At 44.8% G+C, this 26,064-nt stretch overlaps 1 protein-coding gene across 2 annotated transcripts in view; it reads right to left on the bottom strand.

The window, feature by feature from the left end:
* The window catches only part of LOC135509200 (ras association domain-containing protein 8-like), a 34,601-nt gene extending 10,564 nt beyond the window's left edge, over positions 1 to 24,037 (bottom strand). Inside the window, exons 1-6 of one of the 2 annotated variants that reach the window (XM_064929652.1) lie at positions 23,950 to 24,037; positions 23,558 to 23,639; positions 5,531 to 5,714; positions 1,323 to 2,134; positions 599 to 796; positions 129 to 279 (exon numbers count right to left, since the gene is read on the bottom strand). In XM_064929652.1, the coding sequence (XP_064785724.1) occupies positions 129 to 279; positions 599 to 796; positions 1,323 to 2,134; positions 5,531 to 5,633 (1,264 nt within the window). In that variant the 5' untranslated portion in view covers positions 5,634 to 5,714; positions 23,558 to 23,639; positions 23,950 to 24,037. Of the gene's footprint in view, positions 1 to 88; positions 280 to 598; positions 797 to 1,322; positions 2,135 to 5,530; positions 5,715 to 23,557; positions 23,867 to 23,949 lie in introns of those variants that run through there. The other variant, XM_064929653.1, reaches the window with a different exon arrangement.
* Positions 24,038 to 26,064: the final 2,027 nt, after the last annotated feature.

Genomic DNA, 26,064 nt, shown 5'->3' on the forward strand with positions numbered 1-26,064 from the left:
ACTGAGACTCAGCAATATGACATGACCACGAGCAGTAGTGAAAACCAAAGATATTGCAGATCAGAGCAATGCAAGAGGCTGCACCCACACAGAGGATCGACGCATCTAGCTCATTTGAAGTAAATGACCTGTGCCCTGTCCGGTGTGGGTAGTCTCCTCCTCATCCTCACTGGGCTCGGCTGGCAGCACGGTGACCTTGGTGCCAGTCTGCTGGATGAACTGCTGCAGGTTGACCTGTCTCAGCTCCTTGGTCAGCTGCTCCAGCTCATGCTGCATGTCCTGGAGTGGAGATACAGATTGACCAAAGATATAAATCTATATTTTTTGCCATCTGTACTTCCATAATCTGCAGCCATACTGACTGGTAATCTGTTCCTGGTGCGTGGGTGGGCTCCATGTTATGCCCCAACATTCTGCTCATGGTGTGTGTGTGCCCACCAGTATGTTCATTCAACACAGTATATGTGTCTCTATGTGCATTTGTTTTTGTGTACGGTTATGCATCAGTGTTTTGTGTGTGTGTGTGTGTGTGTGCGTGTGTGCGTGTGCATGTGTGTGCGTGCGTGCGTGTGCGTGCATGTCAATGCATGTGTCTGACCTGCATTCTCTTGCTACTCTGGCTCAGGGACCTGTCCACGGCTCTGCAGCTGCTCTCTAGCTGGACGGCTTGTCTGTCCTGGGTCTTGAGCTCCGTGCGGGTCCTAAGCAACTGCGCCCTGGCCTCCACCTCGCTCACCCTCTGAGTCTCCTGTCTCTCCCACCGCAGACGCTCCTCCTCAAGACCCGCTTCCACACCCTGACACAAAGACAGGTTTTAGTTTGAGACCAATAGGAGTAAGAGGTGGTTAGGAGAAGATATGCTTCCCAGCACCCTAGCCACATCATCTGTTTAGTAGGTAGTGAGGCTTAAATACAGATGGAAGTGCATAGAAATGCATAGAGAGACATTCAGAGAGAGGACAGGCATTGTCTCTCTTTCAAATGGTGATGCAAGGTGCCTGTACACCTTTAATGTTAAGGGGTTATAACAATGTCATATTCAACAGAAATCGTAACATTTCGAATTAGAATTAGAATGACAAAATGTTATTGTCCACGCAATGTGGAAATGTGTCTTTGGCTTCACCACATAAAAACGGACATTAAACACCATCAGGAGCACATCATCCTCGAGATCATTAAAGAAACTATACATTAGTACAAAAGTGGAACAGTGCAAGTGCAGTTTCGTACAATTTAGGTGACCAATAATAGTGTCCAGGCCACTTGTACATATCTAACTAATGCCCATGAGTCATAAATCTGAGGTGTGCCCAACCCACCTGTACCAGAACCATCCTGTCCCCCAGGTCAACTTTAGCTCCCTGCAGACGTCCCGTTAGCTCCTCAAGCTTGTCCTCTAGCTGCCTCTCGCTCTCCAGCTCAATCTGCAGCTCGCTGGCCCAGAACTCCTCCTCCTCCATCTCCACTTCGTTCTTCCTCAGTCGTCTCTCCAGCCTCACTATCTCCTCCACCAGCCCTCCCGCTCCTCTTGCCTCCTCTCCCCCTCCTCCACCCCAGGTCTGCAGCTCAGCCTCATAGGCCTCCAGCCTGTTCTCCAGCACACCCAGAGTCTCTCTCTGGAGCCCCACCAGTCTGACCAAGTCATCCATGCGGCAGGCCCACATGCCGGGGGACACTGCCTCCCCTGGGGCTACTGCTTCGGCTGCTACATGGTGGTGGTGGTTCTGGTTCCCACCGTTCCCCTGGAGTAGGAGACGTCGTTTGGCCTCGGCCTCCCTCTCCTCCCAAGCCCGGCCTCCATTCAGGATGTCCCGGAGGCCCCGGGGCCTGCCGGAGAAGGTGAGGGACTTGCGGCGCGGCTCACGGCGGCGGAGAGAGCGCTCACTGGGGTGGCGGAGCTTGGCAAGTGGGGGGAGGCTCTGCCGGTGGAGACCGCGTTCCGGGCCTCGAAGCGGGGGCCCCTCGGAAGGGGGGCGTTCAGTCAGGGAGGGGCCTGTGCGGTGCAGGATCAGCTGGACGTCACCGGCATACTGACCCCAGGTGTTGATGGAGGCCACTGGGCTCTCGTGGGGGGCCAGGTGGCGCTCTGTGTCTCGCCATTGCTCAACCAGGGTATAGCGCCCAGTGCGGCCTTGAAAAAACAGATAAGACAAGTTCAGATGTCGGCTTTTTGTGTATGTTTTTGTGAATGTCTTCTTTTTGTGAATGTCAGCATACAGTTGAAGTCGGAAGTTTACATACACCCTAGCCAAATACATTTAAACTAAGTTTTTCACAATTCCTGACATTTAATCCTAGTAAAAATTCCCTGTTTTAGGTCAGTTAGGATCACCACTTTATTTTAAGAATGTGAAATGACAGATAGTGATTTATTTCAGCTTTTATTTCTTTCATCACATTCCCAGTGGGTCAGAAGTTTACATACACTCAATTAGTATTTGGTAGCATTGCCTTTAAATTGTTTAACTTGGGTCAAATGTTTTGGGTAGCCTTCCACAAGCTTCACACAATAAATTGGGTGAATTTTGTCCCATTCCTCCTGACTGTCACTGCCCTGACCGTAGATTGCTTTGTATGTTTCTATTGTTGTTTGGTCAGGGTGTGATTTGGGTGGGCATTCTATGTTTGTATGTCTAGGTTTTTGTATTTCTATGTTTCGGCCGGGTATGGTTCTCAATCAGGGACAGCTGTCTATTGTTGTCTCTGATTGGGAATCATACTTAGGTAGCCTGTTTTTCCACTTTTGGTTGTGGGTAGTTGTTTTTCTGTTTAGTGTTTGTTTCACCTTGCAGGACTGTTTCGGGGTTTCCTTTTGTTATTTTTGTATTCAGTGTTCAGTCAGTTAAAATAAAGATGAACAGGTACCACGCTGCACCTTGGTCCTCCACTCCTTCCAACAGCTGTTACACTGACAGAGCTGGTGTAACTGAGTCAGGTTTGTAGGCCTTCTTGCTCGCACACACCTTTTCAATTCTGCCCACACATTTTCTATAGGATTGAGGCCAGGGCTTTGTGATGGCCACTTCACCACCTTAACTTTGTTGTCCTTAAGCCATTTTGTCACAACTTTGGAAGTATGCTTGGGGTCATTGTCCATTAGGAAGACACATTTGCGACCAAGCTTTAACTTGCTGACTGATGTCTTGAGATGTTGCTTCAATATATCCACATCATTTTCCGTCCTCATGATGCCATATTTTTTGTGAAGTGCACCAGTCCCTCCTGCAGAAAAGCACCCCCACAATATGATGCTGCCACCCCTGTGCTTCACGGTTGGGATGGTGTTTTCCAAGCTGTTTAATGGCACATTCAACTTAGTGTATGTAAAGTTTTGACCCACTGGAATTGTGATACAGTGAATTATAACTGAAATAATCTGTCTAAACAATTGTTGGAAAAATGACTTGTGTCATGCACAAAGTAAATGTCTTAAACAACTTGCCAAAACTATAGTTTGTTAACAAGAAATTTGTGGAGTGGTTGAAAAACAAGTTTTAATGACTCCAACCTAAGTGTATGTAAACTTCTGAAATCAACTGTATATACTTTGACAAACTAACTAACAAATCCATTGAGGTGAATAATAGCTCTTGTGATAATATTTAATGTGGATCATCAGTAGGATAAGTATCAGTGCATCCATCACCTTGGAATGTATATGAGTCTTCAATAATTGAATGTCAATCTATGCAGAGATTAATAACCTTGTTTTAGGTCATATGACACTTCAGTGGAATTTAATTTTCCAATTTTCACACACGTAACAAGGCCAAAGACACCGAGGCAACCCCTGACACAGTCTCTTGCCAAAAGCTCAATGCTGGTCCCAACTAGAGAGAAACCCAATAAACCTAACATTAATCTTGTCATTAGACATTAGTACTGTGCATAGGACCCTTCTTTAAACCCAGAATATACAGAGGTTTAGGATCAGTGGATCTATCTCATCATAGTGGTAGAGGCGTCACTACAGACCCTGGTTTGATCTCGGGCTGTATCACAACCGGCCATGATCGGGAGTCCCATAGGGCGGCGCACAATTGGCCCAGCGTCGTTCTGGTTAGGATTTGGCCGGTGTAGGCCGCCATTGTAAATAAGAATTTGTTCTTAACTGACTTGCCTGGTTAAATCAAAAATTTAAATCACCATGTTTAAAACAGTCGCAAATGAAAAAACTATAAAGGTCACTTGGGAGCGTAAGAAGCAGTATCCCATATTATAAGCGGTTCTATTGTGATTTTACCATACAAGTGATGATCCATACAACTGTATCTCATGAAAGAGAAATATGGTTTTACAGCGTATCTTGTTTAAAAAAAAAAAGGGCCTCCCGGGTGGTTAAGGGCGCTGTACTGCAGAGACCCTGGGTTCGCGCCCAGGCTCTGTCGTAACCGGCCGCGACGGGGAGGTCCGTGGGGCGACGTACAATTGGCCTAGCGTTGTCCGGGTTAGGGAGGGTTTGGCCGGTAGGGAAATCCTTGTCTCATCGCGCACCAGCGACTCCTGTGGCGGGCCGGGCGCAGTGCGCGCTAACCAAGGTCGCCAGGTGCACAGTGTTTCCTCCGACACATTGGTGTGGCTGGCTTCCAGGTTGGATGGCGCTGTGTTAAGAAGCAGTGCGGCTTGGTTTTTGCTGTGTATTGGGGGACGCATGACTTTCAACCTTCGTCTCTCCCGAGCCCGTACGGCAGTTGTAGTGATGAGACAAGATAGTAGCTACTAAACAATTGGATACCATGAAATTGGGGAGAAAAAGGGGTCAAATTTAAAATTACAAAAAAGAGAGGGAAAAAAAGTAGGAGGCAGAGGAGAGGGGCTTCAATAAGTGGTTCTGCTTTTCCCCTTCCTGGCGAGCGATGGAAGGATGAGTCAGACTTTCCCTCCTCCCGCCTGCCCCACATAGTGGGAAGTGATGTCAATACAGGCTGCTCCATTCCTCTTCTCTCACTGAGAGAGAGGGGGATGGATGGAGGGATGAAGGGAGGGATGGATGGAGGGGGAATCTGATCCAAATAAAGCCTCTGACTAAGATCCTCTCTCTCACTACAGCACCAAGAGGTTGAGGTGTAGGCAGGAGGAGAGGAACACATATTTATTCATTTCATTATGCATATTTTCAATTAGTGACATTTTCTGCAGCAAGCCTAATTTTAACACGGCTCCTGATTTAAAATTGGAGCTTAATTAATCACCATTTCATAAACAAGCAACACATTACTGAGAATCAGTATATCTTCTTCACTGTCCACTAGTCCACATTGTACGCAGTCAATCAACTTTGGCTTGGTGACAAAGACAGTAGCCTACGAAACCAAAGCCTCACTGGTAAATAGGTTAAAATAGAGGTGCATTACATGATCATTCTACTACTCCCTATGTCAATACAATCCTTAAGGAAGGGCAAAGCACATTCATAAAACAAAGTATAGGACTACTTCAGGCTTAAATGCCAATACTTTTTATACTTCAAACACACATAAAACAAACATCCTGAAGCATTGGTCAAGAGTCATAGGTCAGAGCTCACCTATGGCCTGGGCCAGAGCGATGACCACTTCCTGGCAGGTGGTTGCCTCGGTGACCCCGCATACGACCCTCTGGACCCCGTCCACCCAAACCTTGAGCTCCATTCTGGGTCAGGTGCAGCGAGGGGGCCTGCTGCGGTGGGTTGGCCCCATCATTCCTGGAAGCTCCAGCTGGCCACCACCTCACTGAGGGAGAACACCGAGCAAAACAGGAAGGACCTGGTCAGGAATCACTTTTAAGATGACATTGTTTTGGTTATTTGGATTCTCTGCCCAGAACTGGAAAAAACTGGACCAACTGTTTGAAATAAGTTTCTAGTTGAAATATTGCAATTTCAACCAGTTTTCACCCACTGACTGAGGATCTTTTGAATTGTGTAATACTATTTATTTTGTACATGTAGAAGTTGTTGTCAGTATAGTCTGTGAGGCTCATTCATCATGACCTGAAAACAATACCAGCCTGAAAATGTGTGCCACTATTTTTAGGGGCTGTTGAGGAAAAGGAGGATGGCTCAAACAGTTGGTGAATGACAGAACCGTCAAACCTCCCAGCCAGGCATTCTGGGACCAGCTGGACATGACATTGTTGTTTTCATCCTGGCTCTGTGAATAGGTACATGTCTTTAGGGGGGTTAGACAGGAAGAGCCTGTCAGTACTGATGCTCTGAGCCAAGTTCCTGTTATTTTGTGGAGAATTGTGAGGAAACAACAGTGAGGAGAGAGCAGGAAGATTGCGTCAGTGAGATAGAGAGGGGGCGTACAGGAAAAGTGAGTGAAAGGTGAAATGGAGAGGGGGCAGGAAGAGAGACTGCAACAAAGGAGGGAGAGGATGAGGAGGATGAAGGGAACAATACTTTCTTTTGATGTCTCGGAGTCAAGGATCTCATATTTTGCCGCAAATGTGAAACTTTTGAAAGAGATGCTACGATAAGTGAGATGTTTTATTGTGCAAATATATACACACAGAAAAGACTTAAGAGTCCTCTTGAGAGAGCATGACCACCGAGGGAACAGGGAAAAGATGTACACGATGTGTTGAAAAGGAAAAGTGAAGTGTATGTCTGTGCTTCTGGCTCGATTTGATGAGGAACATATGGCCGAAACGTTAGTTGGTCCTCTACATAATGCTCCGTGTGTTGTTCACAATATGAGATTTAAAATAGCTTCACTGTAGTAATCCAATGAAGTATGTGGCAAACACTGAAGAATTTAGGACATAGACTGAAGACTACCAGCTTTATCAGAAATGCATATTTGTCTCGCATTCATTTTGAACCCCAATCCCGTCCCAGTCAAGTTCATTCAAGACAAAATTAACAAGACTGCTTTTGTGACTGTAGTAGACTCTGAGTAGAAAACAAAACATGGCCAGTGTCCTTGGTCCATGCAGTCTGGCACATTCCTTCCTGCCACACAATGGACCATGGAAGAAAAGTCAATATGAAATCAGATTAAATTAGGGACTTTTCAAAGGAAAACCCAGCTCCGCACCATCGCAGTCCTCTTCAAGGAGAGAGTCTATGAAGAGAGAGTAGATAGATGGCCAGTGTCCAGAGCTGCGATGCACCCTAAAGGGCTGACCTTCACAGTGCAGTTGAGCACAGAGCTCTATCCCTCTGCTGGTCACTTAACCCCCCCTCCACATCTCCCCCACCCTCACCACAGTCCTCTTCAAGAAGAGAAAATATGAGAGAGTAGATTGATGGCCAGTGTCCAGAGCTGCGATGCTCCCTAGAAGGCTGACCTTCACAGTGCAGTTGAGCACAGAGCTCTATCCCTCTGCTGGTCACTTAACCCCCCCCTCCACATCTCCCCCACCCTCCTCCACCCCCCACGTTCCCTCTCCATGTTCTTAATGTCATCTAGCACAGCCTCGGCAGGCTGCTGTGCCTTACAGACACGCGCACACACACGGTCAGACACACGCACTCACACACTGCCTCTCCCATGGTGCTTTGCTAAACACAGTGGGTCCGGAACACTAAACAGCATTGCGAGATAAATCAGTTCAGCTAAATAGAACTAGGGGCTTTGAAATAACAATTTATCATTTTAGGACCAGGCAAATGAGGGCTGCAAACAAACCCTGTGTGTGTGTGTTTCACCTTTATCTCTGGCCTGGCTCATGATCTCTCTATTCCTGGTGTGTTTACAGCTGTTTAGAAAGTGCTTTTGTTCTTCGTCCAGATTGCCCTTAAATGGCAGCAGACTGCAGATAGAGGGATGGAAGGAAACAGGCTGCGAGTCACACACAAATAGGACCCTGGGAGATTTTTCTGCACTGACCCATTGCACTGTCACCATTTTGTTGAACCTTTTTTTCCAGGGGAGTGAAAAGGACAAAGGGGCATGAATGGACACTGGAATACTGTGTGTGTTGTGTGTGTGTGTGTGTGTGTGTGTGTGTGTGTGTGTACGCGTCGGGGGTGAAACTGGGTCAACCTGGCCATGCTGCTGCTCCAGTTCTGTTCTGCCTGCGACTATGGAACCCTGACCTGTTCACCGTGATTACTATTACTTGACCATGCTGGTCATTTATGAACATTTGAACATCTTGGCCATGTTCTGTTATCTCCACCCGGCACAACCAGAAGAGGACTGGCCACCCCTCATAGCCTGGTTCCTCTCTAGGTTTCTTCCTCGGTTTTGGCCTTTCTAAGGAGTTTTTCCTAGCCAATGTGCTTTTACACCTGCATTGCTTGCTGTTTGGGGTTTTTGGCTGGGTTTCTGTACAGCACTTTGATATATCAGCTGATGTAAGAAGGACTATATAAATACATTTAATTTGATTTGATTTATTAGAAAGAACCAGTTTGGTTTTATAATTGTACAACCCCCCCAGGAAAACAGCCAGTGGTTATGTGAGGGTACTAATACGCCTTAATACCATGTTGTAACACATGTTGGCAGGTATTACAATATGACATATTATCCATATAAGCTTAGCATTCAGTAAACACAAACAGGAAATACACACCAAATAAAATGATATTTGTCACATGTGCCGAACACAAACAGTGTAGACCACATATGTCAGAGTCAAGGCCCGCGGGCCACATCCGGCCCGCGAGAAGGTTTTTTACGGCCCCTGGGATGATCTTGATTTATTATTAGAACCGGCCCGCAGACCGCAGCAAGCCGGCAGCCCGCAGATCTTTTACACGCACCAATACTACATTTCCCACAATGCAACGGTGACGCACCGAGCAGTAGGCTGCTTCATTTCAATATTTATTGGCACAGCAGTCGTCAGCATCACAGTAAAATTAACTTTCAGATACCCATCAAAAATGGCAAAACGGAAGGTGGACACTGAGAACCGGGGTTTCAAACAAGGTGGGAGTCGGAGTATATGTTCACGGAGGTAGCTGGAAAACCTGTGTGTCTTCTGTGTGGAGAAATTGTGGCGGTACTGAAAGAGTATAATCTGAGACGACATTATGAAACGAAACACGCGGACAAAAACAAGAATATGGACATGGAACAAAGGCTACAAAAGGCAGAGGAATTAAAACGAGGCCTCAAATCTCGACAGGCTCTGTTCAAAAAAGCCAAATCACAAGGCCAGGCTGCTGTCAAGGCCAGTTTTATTTTGGCAGAAGAGATCGCTAAATCAGCCCGGCCATTTACGGAGGGGGATTTCATCAAAAACTGCATGATTAAAGTTTGTGACGAAGTTTGCCCAGAAAAAGGCAACTCTTTTTAAATGTGAGTCTGAGCAGAAACACCATTGCCGAGAGAGTAGACCAGTTGTCCATCAATCTAAAAGAGCAGCTTGTGAAAAAGGGAAAAGATTTCATTGCATATTCCTTGGCTGTGGATGAGAGCACCGACATTTCTGACATTGCCCAGTTGTCAATTTTCATCCGCGGAGTGGACTCCAGCCTAAGCGTGACAGAGGAGTTTTTGGCTTTACGTCCTATGCATGGCACAACTACGGGGCATGATTTGTATGAAGAGGTGTCAAGATGTGTAAATGAGATGGAGCTGCCTTGGGAAAAACTCGTGGGTTTGACAACCGACGGAGCACCTGCGATGTGTGGACACAGGAGCGGACTGGTGGCGAAGATACGGGAAAAGATGCAAGAGGAAAACGCGACAGGTGAGCTGACAGCTTATCATTGTATCATACACCAGGAAGCGTTGTGCGGTAAAGCCTTGAAAATGGAGCATGTAATGAGCATCATCACGCGCACAGTTAACTTTATCAGAGCCAAAGGTTTGAATCACCGCCAGTTCAAGGCATTTCTGACGGAGTTAGAAACGGAGCATGGTGATTTGCCTTATCACACAGAGGTGCGATGGCTAAGCCAGGGAAAGGTGCTTCAAAGATGTTTCGAGCTTCGTGAGGAGATTTGTCTGTTCTTGGACAGCAAAGGGAAAGACACAACACAACTCCGAGACGAAATGTTTCTGTGTGAAATGGCTTTTCTGTGTGACATTACGAGTCATCTGAATGCAATGAACTTGCAGCTGCAGGGTCGGGATCATGTCATCTCTGATATGTACAGTACAGTGAAGGCATTTAAAACCAAACTGACTCTGTGGGAGACGCAGATGCGGAAAGAAAATTTGAGCCACTTTCCCAGCTGCCAGACCATGAAAGAGAAGCTCTCTACCAGTGCGTTCCCGAGCGCACAGTTGGCTGATAAAATAGGTATGCTTGCCGCTGACTTTCGACGCCGATTTGCTGACTTTGAAGCACAAAAAAGCAGGTTGGAACTGCTCGGTAACCCATTTGCTGTTGACGTGGAAAGCTCACCACCAAACCTCCAAATGGAGTTGATTGACCTCCAATGCAATGATGCACTGAGGGCAAAATATGCGGCAGTGGGTGCTGCGGAGTTCGCCCGTTTCCTCCCCGACACAATGCCCCAGCTGCGCATCCAGGCTGCTCAAACGTTGTCTATGTTTGGCAGCACATACCTGTGTGAACAACTTTTTCTTTGATGAACCTGAACAAAACATCACACAGAAGTCGACTTACTGCTGAACACCTCCACTCAATTCTGAGGATTTCCTCAGCTCAGAGCCTTACTGTCTGAACATTGATGAACTTGTGGAAAAGATGGGACACCACCAAGTATCACCCTCAACCTCAAACAAGTGAACATTACTGTGCAATCACATATTTAGAGTTTTTACTCAGTTCAAGTTTAAAAGTTAAAGTTTAATATTTGTTTTCACTGCATGTTACTTCTCCTTAAACAAAGTGTTGTTTTTGATTAATAGATTTTTGCACTTTATTTTATTGTATTTCAATCCAATTATATTTTAAAAATATTTCAGTTGAGTGGATGATAGAAAATTGCTATTATTGTTTTTTTCTTTGAAGTAAATTTAGCCCACTTTTGCTAAAATAGAAAATATAGGCTACTGATGGTGCCTTGAATACCGGTTTCTTTCATTTAATGTTCATGTTATGGGGATTTTTATATAAAGGAAATTTGTCTTTTGTGTCTGTTGAAAATTAAAGATTACTGACAGAGCCATAAGAAAATATTGCTTTATTTATCTGATCATATTGGAATATATTTGTTAGGTTTTCAGTAGGTTCAATTAGGTTCACTAGACTATATGCGTCATTTAAAATTTTTTCAATGAACAGTCCGGCCCTCGGCTTGTAGCTAAATTTTTTATTTGGCCCTCCGTCCATTTGACTTTGACACCCCTGGTGTAGACCTATCCGTGAAATGCTTACTTACAATGCAGTTTGAGAAATAGAGTTAATAAAATATTTACAAAATAAACTAAAGTAAAAAATGTTTTATCAAAAAGTAACACAAGAAAATTACATATCAATAACGAAGCTATATACAGGGGGTACCGGTACCGAGTCAATGTGCGGGGGTACAGGTTAGTCGAGGTAATTTGTAAAGTGACTATTCATAGATAATAAACAGCGAGTAGCAGCAGTGTAAAAACAAAGGGGGGTCAATGTAAATAGTCCAGGTGGCCATTTATTAATTGTTCAGCGGGCGTATGGCTTGGGGATAGAAGCTGTTAAGGAGCCTTTTGGTCCTAGACATGGCGCTCTGGTACCACTTGCCATACGGTAGCAGAGAGAACAGCCTATGAGTATGGCTGGAGTCTTTGACAATGTTTTGGGCCTTCCTCTGACATGCTTAGCATATAGGTCCTGGATGTCAGGAAGCTTGGCCCCAGTGATGTACTGGGCCGTACGCACTACCCTCTGTAGTGCCTTACGGTCAGACGCAGAGCAGTTGCCATACCAGGCGGTGATGCAACCGGTCAGGATGCTCTCGATGGTGCAGCTGTAGAACTTTTTGAGGATCTGAGGACCCATGTCAAATCTTTTCAGTCTCCTGAGGGGGGAAAGGTGTTGTCATGCCCTCTTCACAACTGTCTGATCGTTGGTTGGTGATGTGGACACCAAGAAACCTAACTCTCGACCCCCTCCACTTCTGCCCCATGTATGTTAATGGGGACTTGTTCGTCCCTCCTTTTCCTATAGTCTACGATCAGCTCTGTCTTGTTCACATAGAGGGAGAGGTTGTTGTCCTGGCACCACACTGCCAGGTCTTTGGCCGCCTCCCTATAGGCTGTCTCATCGTTGTCAGTGATCAGGCCTACCACTGTTGTGTCATCAGCAAACTTAATGATGGAGTTGGGAGTCGTGCTTGGCCATGCAGTCATGGGTGAACAGGGAGTACAGGAGGTGACTAAGCACACACTCCTGAGGTGTCCTAGTCTTGAGGATCCGCGTGGCAGATGTGTTGTTGCCTACCCTTACCACCTGGGGGTGTCCCATCAGACAGTCCAGGATCCAGTTGCAGATGGATGTGTTTAGTCCCAGGGTCCTGAGCTGAGTGATGAGCTTTGTGGGTACTATCGTGTTGAACGCTGAGCTGTAGTCAATAGTCAGCATTCTCATGTAGGTGTTCCTTATGCCCAGGTGGGAAAGGGCAGTGTGGAGTGCGATTGAGATTGCGTCCTCTGTGGATCTGTTGGGATGGTATGTGAATTGGAGTGGGTTTAGGGTTTCCGGCATGATGGTGTTGATGTGAGCCAAAACCAGCCTTTCAAAGCACTTCATGGCTACAGACCGGTAATAATTTAGGCAGGTTACCTTCACTATCTTAGGCACAAGGACTATGGTGGTCTGTTTGAAACCTGTATTACAGAATAGGTCAGGGAGATTTGAAAATGTCAGTGAAGACACTAGCCAGTTGGTTCGTGCATGCTTTGAGTACACGTGGTACTCCTGGTAATCCAGTCGCCCGAAACAGCTGATGTTCTCATGCATGCTTCAGTGTTGCTTGCCTCAAAGCAAACATAAAAGGCATTTAGCTCATCTCACTGGGCAGCTCGCGGCTGGGTTGACCTTTGTAGTCCGTAATAGTTTTCAAGCCCTGCCACATCCGACGAGCCTCAGTCAGTGTAGTTGGAGTCAATCTTAGTCCTGTATTGACCATTTTCCAGCAAGTCCACTACAGTATGTATATAACTGACAATGATATAGGACAACATAGGGGTTGGTGCCAAACCAGTGGCACACAGGGCACAGGTCCATCTCTCTGCCAACTCTGCCCCTTTCCCTGCCAGCCTGCAGAGATGCCCATGGCCTGATCCTGTAGAGCTGATCACAACTCTGAGCCAAGGAGCATTCCGTGAGACGCACGGCTTACACTACATACCAACACATTCCATTTTAGCTCCAAGAACAGCAAAAAAATAGATGTTTTATTGCTGTAACGTAAAACCCAAAACAGCCCAAGTCACAGATGACCCAAGATGATTTTTTTTGTCATTTGTCTCAATGTGGCACAGCTTCAGAGTTCAGGCTGGTGGTCTCTGGGCTGGCTTCCTGTCTGCCCAGTGAGGTGTGTGAGTACAGGGTACTGTGGGCAGTGTGTCGGCTGAGACCCAGGTTGCTGCTATGGCTGTTCCTGCTGTTGTCAGCCCAAAGGTCCCGGGGCTGCAGGAGTACAGAGAGTTGGCACCAGGGCCAGGACTTTCACTGACTCATGCTGGTGAAAGTCACCATATGTTCCTTTGGGTCCTCACACATACAGGGGGAGGGGCCACGCACTGCTATCACTTTACCAGGCCAGGAGCTGGCCCAGGTCCCAACCTCTAGAACAGAGATAGTATCCTATAGAGTGATCATGTACATCTCTGAGCCATGGGAAATATAGCTGTGCTGGGGTGAGGTTTTGTGTGGTGAGGCTTTGTGACCATAGGTAGGAGGGATAAGAGCAACCCTTAAATCATTATCTCATAGCGCAAATACTCTGTCTGCACGGATTCCCTGTAAATTGAAGGACAAGCAGCATGGAGGAGTGACAGCACCTGATGCAAGACATGTCATGGAAGAAATTACAATATTATTTCCTTAATTTAGGCCTACAACTATGATGTATTCCTGCTGAAATGTACTGCAGTAGACTGGTATGATGCATTTACATGAAGAACAAATGGCCGTTTGAGGAGAAACAAAATGGATTTTCTTCATGGGGCTAACACAAAGAATCAGGCACAACTTGACTCTGGGAAGTGGGAGAAACCCCTTAGGGAACCACTGAGCTGTTTTTAAGGACAAAGGTCCTCTAGAAAGAAGCACAGCCACAAGCTGCCCAGTGACATGAGCCTACCAGATGAGCTAAATGACTTCAATGCGCGCTTCGAGGCAAGCAACACTGTGTGTGATCACGTTCTCCGTAGCCGATGTGAGTAAGACCTTTAAACAAGTCAAAAATCACAAGGCTGCAGGACCAGACAGATTACCAGGACGTGTACTCAAAGCATGCACTGACCAACTAGCTAAGTGTCTTCACTGACATTTTCAACCTCTCCCTGACCTAGTCTGTAATACCTACATGTTTCAAGCAGACCCCCATAGTCCCTGTGTCCAAGAACATAAAGGTAACCTTCCTTAATGACTACCGACCTGTAGCACTCACATCTGTAGCCATGAAGTGCTTGGAAAGGCTGGTCATGGCTCACATCAACACCATCATCCCAGAAACCATAGACCCACTCCAATTTGCATACTGGACCAGCAGATCCACAGCTGACGCAATCTCCACACTGCCCTTTCCCAGCTGGACAAAAGGAACACCTACGTGAGAATGCTATTCATTGACTACAGCTCAGTGTTCCAACACCATAGTGCCCTCAAAGCTCATCCCTAAGATAAGGACCCTAGGACTAAACACTGGATCCTGGACTTCTTGATGGGTTGCCCATGCTGATCCTCAACACTAGGGCCCCTCGGGTGTGTGCTTAGTCCCCTCCTGTACTCGCTGTTTACCCATGACTGCGTGGCCAAGCACGACTCCAACACCATCATTAAGTTTGCCGATGACGCAACGGTGGTAGGCCTGATCACCGAAAACGATGAGACAGCCTATTCATAGGAGGTTGGAGACCTGGCAGTGTGGTGCAAGGACAACATCTTCTCCCTCAAAGTGATCAAGACAAAGGAGATGATCATGGACTACAGGAAAAGGAGGGCTGAGCACACACCCATTTTCATCAACAGGGCTGTAGTGGAGCAGGTTGAGAGCTTCAATATCCTTGATGCCCATATCACCAACAAACTCTCATGGTCCAAACACACCAAGACAGTTGTGAGGAGGGCATGACAACGCCTATTCCCCCTCAGGAGACTGAAAAGATTTGGTCCTCAGATCCTCAAAATGTTCTTCACCACGAGAGCATCCTGATTGCATCATCACCTGGTATGGTAATGGCTCGGCCTCCGGCTGCAAAGCGCTACAGAGGGTAGTGTGTATGGCGCAATACATCACTGCGAAATAGCTTCCTGACATCCAGGGCCTCTATACCAGGCGATGTCAGAGGAAGAAAAATTGCCAAAGACACCATCCACCCTAGTCATAGGCTGTTCTCTCTGCTACCACACGGCAAGCGGTACCAGAGCACCATGTCTAGGTCCAAAAGCCATAAGAATGCTGAACAGCTAATCAAATGGCTACCTGGACTATTTGCATAGACCCCCCCCCTCCCCCTTTTTTTTACACTGCTTCTACTCGCTACTCGTTATTGTTATTTTATTGTTGCTCTTTTATTTCCTTTACTTTAGTTTATTTAGTAAACTTTCTTAACTCTTATTTTTCTTAGAACTATATTGTTGGTTAAGGGCTTGTAAGTAAGCATTTCACAGTAAGGTGTTGTATTCAGCACGTGACAAATAACATTTGTTTTTATTTGATTGCCCCCTGTCATGTCAGTCGAATAAATAAGTGGACCAAGGTGCAGTGTGAGTAGAGTTCCACATATTTATTACAGTGAAACTTCAAAACAACAAAGAATTAATGAACTTGCAGTACATATTTCACGATTGTTATGTCTTTGTTGTTTTGGAAGTCTCACTATCATTCAAATATGGGACTCTCACTCTCGTGACAGAATATCCCACCATTACAGGACCAAGCAGCGTGCCCAGGAAGTAAAGGAGAGTTGGACATGGGAGGAAATACTGGGTGGATGCGAGACCCTTCCTTGGTGGGAGTCGATAAGGAGTATATGAGGACAGCGGCGATGCCGGGGTCCAAGGCCACAAACAGCCCAAGGGGCGGTCGGCTGAGCCGAGGAGAGAGCCAGAGACCGTCTGGGAGTTGATGGAGCAATTGGAAGAGAGAGATCGGAGAGAAATCTTGGTTAAGTTTATTCTGCAGCGCACTCGCCCTGAAGAGCGTGTCATCAGTCCGGTGCAACCTGTGCCACCTCCATGCACCAAGCCTCCAGTGCACCTTCCCAGCCCGGTACGTCCTGTGCCGGCTCCACGCACCAAGCCTCCAGTGCACCTTCCCAGCCCGGTACGTCCTGCACCGGCTCCACGCACCAGGCCTCCAGTGCGCCTTCCCAGCCCGGTACGTCCTGTGCCGGCTCCTCGCACTCCTCGCACTCGCCCTGAAGAGCGTGTAATCAGTCCGGTACAACCTGCGCTCCAAGCACCAGGCCACCAGCGCCTTCCTCTGCGCTGGTGCCCAGTCCGGTGTGTGTGTGTGTGTGTGTGTGTGTATGTGGGATATTGTTTTGTGTGAGTGCCTATGTGCGCTACGTATTTCACGATCGTTATGTCTTTGTAGTTTTGGAAGTCACGCTGCGCCTTGGTACAATTATTCATATGACGGTCGTGACACCCCCTATGTTCCCCTTGGACTTTACAGGCCATTGTTCACTATGGGGGGAACAATATAATCACTTATTGGTAGTGATGCACCGATATTACATTTTTGGCCGATATCTGCTATTTTCCTTGCCAAAAAAACGATGGCGATTACCGATAAAAAAAATTGCGGCTTTTTAAGCATTCTAGCAGTTACATTTTTATTTTATTTCACCTTTTTATATAACAAGGTAGGCAGGTTGAGAACAAGTTCTCATTTAAACTGCGACCTGGCCAAGATAAAGTAAAGCAATGCGACACAAACAGCAACACAGAGTTACACATGGAATAAATAAACAGTAGTCAATAATATAATAGAAAAAGTCTATATACATGTCACGGTTTTCTATAGGCGAAAGAGAGTCGGACCAAAATGCGGAGTGTCTATTGCATCCATGTTTAATAAAACTGAAGTAAACACGAATCAATATGAAAAAAACAATAAACAATACACGAAAACCGAAACAGCCTAATACTGGTGCAAACTAGCACACGACAGACAAAAGGACAGGAAAAGGAACAATCACCCACAAAACCCAACACCAAAACAGGCTCCCTAAATATGGTTCCCAATCAGAGACAATGACTAACACCTGCCTCTGATTGAGAACCATATCAGGCCAAACACAGAAACAGACAAACTAGACACACAACATAGAATGCCCACTCAGATCACACCCTGACCAAACAAAACATATAAACGTACAAAGCAAACTATGGTCAGGGTGTGACAATACAGTGTGTGCAAATGAGGTAGGATAAGGGAGGTCAGGCAATAAATAGGCCATAGTGGAGAAATAATTTGTAATATAGCAATTAAACACTGGAGTGATAGATGTGCAGATGATGAGTGTGCAAGTAGAGATACTGGGATGCAAAGGAACTAAATAAAATAAATAACAGTATGGGGATGAGGTAGTTGGATGAGCTATTTACAGATGGGCTATGTACAGGTGCAGTGATCTGTGAGCTGCTCTGACAGCTGGTGCTTAAAGATACTTAGGGAGATATGGGTCTCCAGCTTCAGTGATATTTGCAGTTCGTTCCAGTCATTGGCAGGAGAGAACAGGAAGGAAAGGCGGCCGACTGAAGAATTGGCTTTGGGGGTGACCAGTGAAATATAACTGCTGGAGCGCGTGCTATGGTGACCAGTGAGCTGAGATAAGGCAGGGCTCTACCTAGCAAAGACTTATAGATGACCTGAAGCCAGTGGGTTTGGTGACGAATATGAAGCGAGGGCCAGCCAACAAGAGCATACAGGTCGCAGTGGTGGGTAATATATGAGGCTATTTTGTAGACAGTCAAGGATCGGTAGGATAGTCAGTTGTACAAGGGTATCTTTGGCAGCATGAGTGAAAGATGCTTTGTTGCGAAATAGGAAGACGATTCTAGATTTAATTTTGGATTGGAGATGCTTAATGTGAGTCTGGAAGGAGAGTTTACGGTCTAACCAGACACCTAGATATTTGTAGTTGTCCACATATTCTACGTCAGAACCGTCCAGAGTAGTGATGCTGGACGGACGGGCAGGCAGGTGTGGGCAGCGATCAGTTGAAGAGTATGCATTTAGTTTTACTTGCATTAAAGAGTAGTTGGAGGCCACGGAAGGAGAGTTGTATGGCATTGAAGCTTGTCTGGAGGTTAGTTAACACAGAGTCCAAAGAAGGGCCAGAAGTATACAGAATGGTGTTGTCTGCGTAGAGGTGGATTAGAGAATCTCCAGCAGCATCATTGATGTATACAGAGAAAAGAGTCGGCTAAATAGTTAACACACACGGATGCAGCGGTCTAAAGCACTGCATTTCAGTGCAAGAGCCGTCACTACAGTCCCTGGTTCGAACCAGGCTGTATCACATCCGGCCGTGATTGGGAGTCCCAGAGGGCGGCGCAAAATTGTCCCAGTGTCGTCTGGGCCGTCATTGTAAATAAGAATTTGTTTTTAACTGACTTGCGTAGTTAAATAAAGGTTACACACACACCACACAGACCAAAAAGTTATTTTGTTGGTATTTACGTATGCCCCCATTACCTGTAAAACATAATCAAAAACTATTTATTTCACTTACTTGCTGTGCTGTTTCGTTGTTAATTTGTTCAGTCGTTTCATTCTCAACCAGGATTTCTATGGAATGCCGTTTGGGTCTTTGAGTGTCAAATAACATTATTTGACGTGTCAAATAAGCTTGTTGACCAATCAGGACCCGAATATGACTGCACGTCACATATGTTAAGTGCATTCATACATTTTTTACGTAGTTATTACACATTGATTACACCATCACTCGTGTTTCATATGTCACAACGATTCATGAATACGTATGCTATGATGCTGGTAAAGTTGTCTCGCACACCTACAGTGCTGGTCATAAAAAAAGCTAGCTAGCTCATGGATGTAAACAATGTTCTTCCCCAAAAAAACGTAGCAAAATGACCATCTGTTTCAGTAGCTATAGTTAGCTAGCTAACTATATGGGTAGGTGTCATCATCTAAAATATCCCTAATTTATAAGACCGTTCTTATTTGATTAATGGTGGTTGGACCCATCCATGTGAAGCAAGCCACAATAAGGATTAGCCACAATAGTGGACTTTGTGGTTAGCATTCAAAATAAAAGTATGGCATAATTCTACTATTTCTATTCATTTGCATCACTGTCAATGGCATACTTTTCTTTTGACTGAAAATTCCACTATTGTGCCTAATCCTTATTGTGGCAAGCTTCACAACACATAACCCAGTCAGGTCGATCCTCACTTGCCAGATGAAGCTAGCTGCTAGCTGGCTGCTTATAACGTTAGCTTTGGGCAACAGGGTTAAGTAGCTGGCTTGCTATTTATTTTCATGAACTAAAGTTCAATTTCAACCGGCAAACAACAAGTGGCAACCTAGCTAATACTTATACACAAGGATTCCTAAATCATTGCTAAGAATAATGAAAATGACTGCAGTTTCTACTGGTCATTGTTTTCAGGCTGGTTGTATTGGTGCTAGCTAGGTACCAAGCTAAAGCTAGCTTTTAGTTGAGGTCAAACAAATTATGCGTTATTACCAACGCATATTGTAAACTCATCGTTCGTGGCCGGTGTTTGCTTGTTTGCAGACTTGTACAGCTTTGACAGTGCTACTGTATCTTTCTTGACATGCAAAGACCCAAATGGCGTTCCATAGTATGTATGTCGTGAAGCTAATAGTAGTGACGCTATTACTGTGTAACTCCGGTAGGACAACATCTAAAAAATAGCGCACTTTGTAGTGTGTACCGGTGCTCGACCAGTCGGCGAAAGCCAACATCACCCACGACAGAGAGTGGTTGTTTGTCAAGGGCAATGAATTCCATTATCTTGGCTTTAATAGATTTCACCTTTGCGTTGTCTCACTGAAATTACTCTTACTCTTTCAAATGACTGCTTGACTTGTTGACTGCTCGATCCACATAGCAGATATTGTGGGCTAGGTTAGGAACGTTGTGTTGCAAGTGTAGCGCAACATTTTACGTTGCGTCATTACGTCATGTACCTAAATTATATAGGTATGCACAGTAGCTTTGACATCAGTTTTTAACATCGGCGTTAAACTACACATTGGCTGATACCAATGTTGGTATTTTTAGCTAATATCGTCCGATTCCGATATGTTCACCGATATATTGTGCATCCCTACTTATTGGCAAAGGAGAGGGGTTGAAGGCTATTGAAGGTATGAGAGCAGAGATACACCAGAGGTAGCGATATATAAAAACAAAAGAAACATTTACTTCAACACTATCCTGATGACAAAAAGTAAAACAGAGCCCATCACCCCACACCGTTATTTTTTTCAGAGTGTAGTACAATAAGGGGTTCCGGTGCTTACAAACTATTTCCATTATTGAACTTTAATTGAAATAGAATTTCAGGTTACACGGCTACATTGTAATTACTAGAAATGTATACACTCTAGTGTAATTGGTACCAGACTAGGCCTCTTGTGAAATGGATCCCTGTTTTCCAGCCATAGCAAGAGACAGATTCTGTTTTATTGTGGTGGTGGTGGTGGGGACTCTTTTGTGTGCGTGTGTGCGTGTGTGCATGTTTTGGAGTAGGATGAGAAACTATGCCTTTAAATCTCCCCAGTTAGCCATCAAGTGCTGCCCTGGCCTTACTCTCATGCCGCATACACACAACAGATCTGGGTAGTTGGTCGTACTAGGGCCTCAGCCCTATTTACCACAATGCAAAACAGCCTGATATGCAAGACTGAGGAAGTAGTGCATAGAGGAGCTTTGGGGTGGGGGCTATTGGGAGGAGTTTCTGACCACAAACATCAGCACAATAAATATACAGAGTTAATATCATGCAGATATCTTTTCTATAAGAAGGAATTCCACTACATATCCATGACAGTGCCAGGCATCCAGACAGACTTGTATTATATGCCCCCCCCCCCTCAAATGTTGTTGTTTGTGTCGCACTGCTTTGCTTTATCTTGGCCAGGTCGCAGTTGTAAATGAGAACTTGTTCTCAACTAGCCTACCTGGCTAAATACAGGTAAAATAAAAAATGACAACTATGGAGCCAGGTCGTCACAGGGCACCAACAGAGCACCAGCAGATCACCAGCAGAGCACCAGCAGAGCACCAGCAGAGCACCAGCAGGCGAACTCCCTCCAGAGATGGGCCTTGATCCTGCAGCGTGGAGACTGATAACATCCAGAGTGCATTCCTGACTGGTGAGAATGCAATGGGCCATGACGTGGAAATAAGGTTGGTTCTGTTCACAGCCCTCTGATCTCAGGGCTGTGTTTAACATGAATACACAATAGATTCTACTCACAGCTAAAGGACTACATCAGTTATATAGTCTACAGAGTGCCAGGCTATTTTTGTGGGTGATTTCATGGGCAGACTATGTTTATATTGGGAGGAAGGAATTAGGACTGTATTAAGCTAAATAGGCTAAATATTTGGGTAAATCTTATTATTGAATTACATAAAACAAGCATTTTTGCTTTTTATAAACAGGAGCCCACTCCCATTTCCACATAAATACCAAAACAAGAAAGAGGAATGAATGTCAGCAAGGACTCTTGTGGTTGGTTCTCCCTCCTCCACACTGCCAGCAGCAGCATCCTCTCCGTGTTCAGACCAGGTCCAAAATGGCATTAGGTTGACTACTACCTACCTACTACCTACCGCCTTTAATAAAGTTAGTTACAAATAAATAACAGATTAAAGTTGCTATTCAGAACGAAAATACATGTTCTGCTTGTGTGGGTGGGGTCTCTGTATATACGTTATACTAGAGTCAAAGTGGAAAACATTTGTATTTGTGCAAGTTTGAAATGACTAAAATAAATATGTCTAGACAGTTAAGAAAATGCAAAAAGTTGAGTTAAGGTAATTACAAGGTAATTGGCCGAAGTTTGGCCAGAAAAGGTCCTGTAGGCCACCTGAATTATGCTGGAAGGGCCAAAAACGAAGGCTGGCTCGAGCTCAGCCTTCCAGCCAAACACTTGTTCAGAATTCAGGCTACCCCCCCATCCCCTCCATCCCCTTAATCCAAAGATCTCCAAGGAGAGGGAGTTTGAGATGTCCATCCCTCACCATTGATTAAAACCAGCCCCAGTCACGCCATTGCCACGGTTATAGCCCCAACTCCTGTAAAGCTTTCCATTAGGAACTTCTGGAGCCACACACTCCTCTCACCTCTCCCTCCCTAACATCAGGCTGGCTGGATGTTATATTAGACTCCAGAGTGGCCCTCGCCTCCCCTCCCCTAGTCGGTAGGTCAACACTGGCAGGATCCTGAACACCTGGACGGCACGTTTAGTCAGCAGAAATAATACCGCCTTTGTTCTCCTGCCATGATGGCTCTATAAGTGGACCAGCTTTGAAGTGCCAGCCTGATGCCGGGAGCATGGCCATAGCAGCACCATTGATTGGGGCAACAGACCCGGTCTCCTGGCCTCTGCTCTGGTTAAGGGTTTGGAGGGTTGGTTTGTGCATGATCAAGACATGGGTTTATTTTAGTCCATGTTCTGGCAGTCTCATCAGTTCATTAGAGCAGTAATTGAACACATGCTTTAGCACAGCTGTGGGATTAATGAAGATACTACAGCTTCTTAATCGTAGAAAAATTAAACAGGTTTTATGGAGTAGGCTGTTTCTTTAATATTTTATGATCAAACAGACAGTGGTGTACAGTAGGCAGCCCAAAGCACACAATACTCAGTTACTGATATACATTATCTACTGGCCAACACAGTTTGCTTCAACATCTGTGTAAAGCTGATTGTAACTGATGAAAGTGTCAATACACAGGGAGCACAACTACTGCTCTAATCGATCATATCCCCCCAAATGTTGTATTGGCCTACTCTACACTTAGTCTCTAAAGTGGGTAACTGGACATATAATCATAGTCCCCATAAATAGCCCTGTAGGTAGCCTACATCAAATAGTGTTAGAAGCTGGATTGTGAATGGGAAATGGGGTATGTTCATTCATAGGAAATTAGTAATTGGAGGAATGTATACATTATCAACCATTATTCAATGTTTATAAACATATAAACGTATGGGCTAAAGTCTATTATCAGATAGAGAGCCAATTCGTGAATGTAGCCTATATATGGGTCACAGAGGAAACAAGTCTGGGAAATTGCCCTGAATGCTGTACTATTGTTTTGAAAGTGTGATGTCGGCAAGAAAGAAACCGCGACATTGCAAGGGGCACACATGTTCCACTATGCAACCTGATAATAATGTTTCCGTTATACATGCCCCGTGTTATTACACCTGGGATAATGTTGTGAAGGGTAGTTACTTTAGAAACACAGTATAACGGTAATACTATAACATTAGCGGGGGAAATACAAACGTAATCTCTCTTACCTTCGTGTTGTAGGTGCCGAAACACCAACAGAAGTCCCCCTCAGTCTTCTCTATTGGGACTGGAGTTTAGGGAAAATAGATTCTGTAGAGGAATGGAATCGGCGCAAGCCTATAAATCACTTGTACGAACTGCGACAACGTGACACGGTCCACAGCAAAGAGAGAAGTGCATCATGAGAAAATTAGCAGCCTTGTGATATCCTTGGCTGAAAGGTTAACGATGCACTGTCCCTGCTATAGCCATTGCAGGTTGACCAATATTCTGCGGAAAATTGCCTCTCCCCATTTCATTACTTTTTGCTTGTAAATACATTGCATCGGAACTGTGACACCGCAAGGCATTATGGACCCTTTTAAAGCTGCAATACACTTCGTAGAAGAGGGGTACTCACCTAGAGGAGTGGGGTTCCTGAAAGTGGTCGGGTAGCCTTCTTGAGAAAGAGCCATATGGTGACTATCAGGTATATGAAAAAGTTATCTGGTATTAACTATTTATTTTCTGTATTTTGAAACACCTATTATCACAAACAGACACTCTATACAGTGTGTGGCAGTGATCTTGTCAATGCATTGTTCTTTCATGGCAGAATATAGCCTTCACACAGAGTAACATTATTCAGGCTAAAAGACCACATTTGAAAAAGCTTGTTCGTTCTTCATTGCGTATTTAGATGTTTGGTTATTTATAATCATTTATTTACAGTGCCTTCGGAAAGTATTCAGACTCCTTGACTTTTTCCACATCTTGTTATGCTACAGCGTTATTGTAAAATGTATTAAATTGTTTTTATTCCTCATAAATCTACAAACAATACCCCATAATGACAAAGTAAAAACATTTTATTAGACATTTTTGCTAAAATAAAAATAAAGTAATGAAATGGATGCATTGATACTTATCATACTGATGAGCCACATTAAATATGATTATCACAAGAGTTATTATTCATCTCAATGGATTTGTTAGTTAGTTTGTTAAAGTACATACAGTTGAAGTCTGAAGTCAACATACACTTAGGTTGGAGTCAGAAACTTGTTTTTCAACCACTCCACAAATTTCTTGTTAACAAACTATAGTTTGGCATGTCGGTTAGGACATCTACTTTGTGCATGACACAAGTAATTTTTCCAACAATTGTTTTCAGACAAATTATTTCATTTATAACTCACTGTATCACAATTCCAGTGGGTCAGAAGTTTACATACACTAAGTTGACTGTGCCTTTAAACAACTTGGAAAATTCCAGAAAATTATGTCATGGCTTTAGAAGCTTCTGATAGGCTAATTGACATAATTTGAGTCAATTGGAGGTGTACCTGTGGATGTATTTCAAGGCCTACCTTCAAACTCAGTGCCTCTTTGCTTGACACCATGGGAAAATCAAAAGAAATCGGATAAGACCTCAGAAACAAATTTGTAGACCTCCACAGGTCTGGTTAAATCCTTGGGAGCAATTTCCAGATGCCTGAAGGTACCACGTTCATCGGTACAAACAATAGTACGCAAGTATAAACACCATGGGACCACGCAGCCGTCATACCGCTCAGGTAGGAGATGCATTCTTTCTCCTTGAGAGGAACGTACTTTGGTGCGAAAAGTGCAGATCAATCCCAGAACAACTGTAAGGACCTTGTGAAGATGCTGGAGGGAACAGGTGCAAAAGCATCTACGTCCACAGTAAAACGAGTCCTATATCGACATAACCTGAAAGGCCGCTCAGCAAAGAAGAAGCCACTGCTCTAAAACCGCCATAAAAAAGCCAGACGACAAGTTTGCAACTGCACATGGGAACAAAGATCGTACTTTTTGGAGAAATGTCCTCTGGTCTGATGAAACAAAAATAGAACTGTTTGGCCATAATGACCATCGTTATGTTTGGAAGAAAAAGGGGGAAGCTTGCAAGTCAAAGAACACCATCCCAACCGTGAAGCACAGGGGTGGCAGCATCATGTTGTGGGGGTGCTTTGCTGCAGTAGGGACTGGTGCACTTCACAAAATAGATGGCATCATGAGGCAGGACAATTATGTGGATATATTGAAGCAACATCTCAAGACATCAGTCAGGAGGTTAAAGCTTTGTTGCAAATGGGTCTTCCAAATGGACAATGACCCCAAGCATACTTCCAAAGTTGTGGCAAAATGGCTTAAGGACAACAAAGTCAAGGTGTTGAAGTGGCCATCACAAAGCCCTGACCTCAATCCTATAGAATATTTGTGGGCATAACTGAAAAAGCGTGTGCTAGCATGGAGGCCTACAAACCTGACTCAGTTACACCAGCTCTGTCAGAAGGAATAGCCCAAAATTCACCCAATTTATTGTTGGAAGCTTGTGAAAGGCTATCCGAAACAACATTTCACCAAAGTTAAACAATTTAAAGGCAATGCTACCAAATACTAATTGAGTGTATGTACACTTCTGACCCACTGGGAATGTGATGAAAGAATTAAAAGCTGAAATAAATCATTATCTCTACTATTATTCTGACATTTCACATTCTTAAAATAA

This window comes from Oncorhynchus masou, chromosome 22, assembly GCF_036934945.1.
Source record: "Oncorhynchus masou masou isolate Uvic2021 chromosome 22, UVic_Omas_1.1, whole genome shotgun sequence".
Taxonomy (NCBI): domain Eukaryota; kingdom Metazoa; phylum Chordata; class Actinopteri; order Salmoniformes; family Salmonidae; genus Oncorhynchus; species Oncorhynchus masou.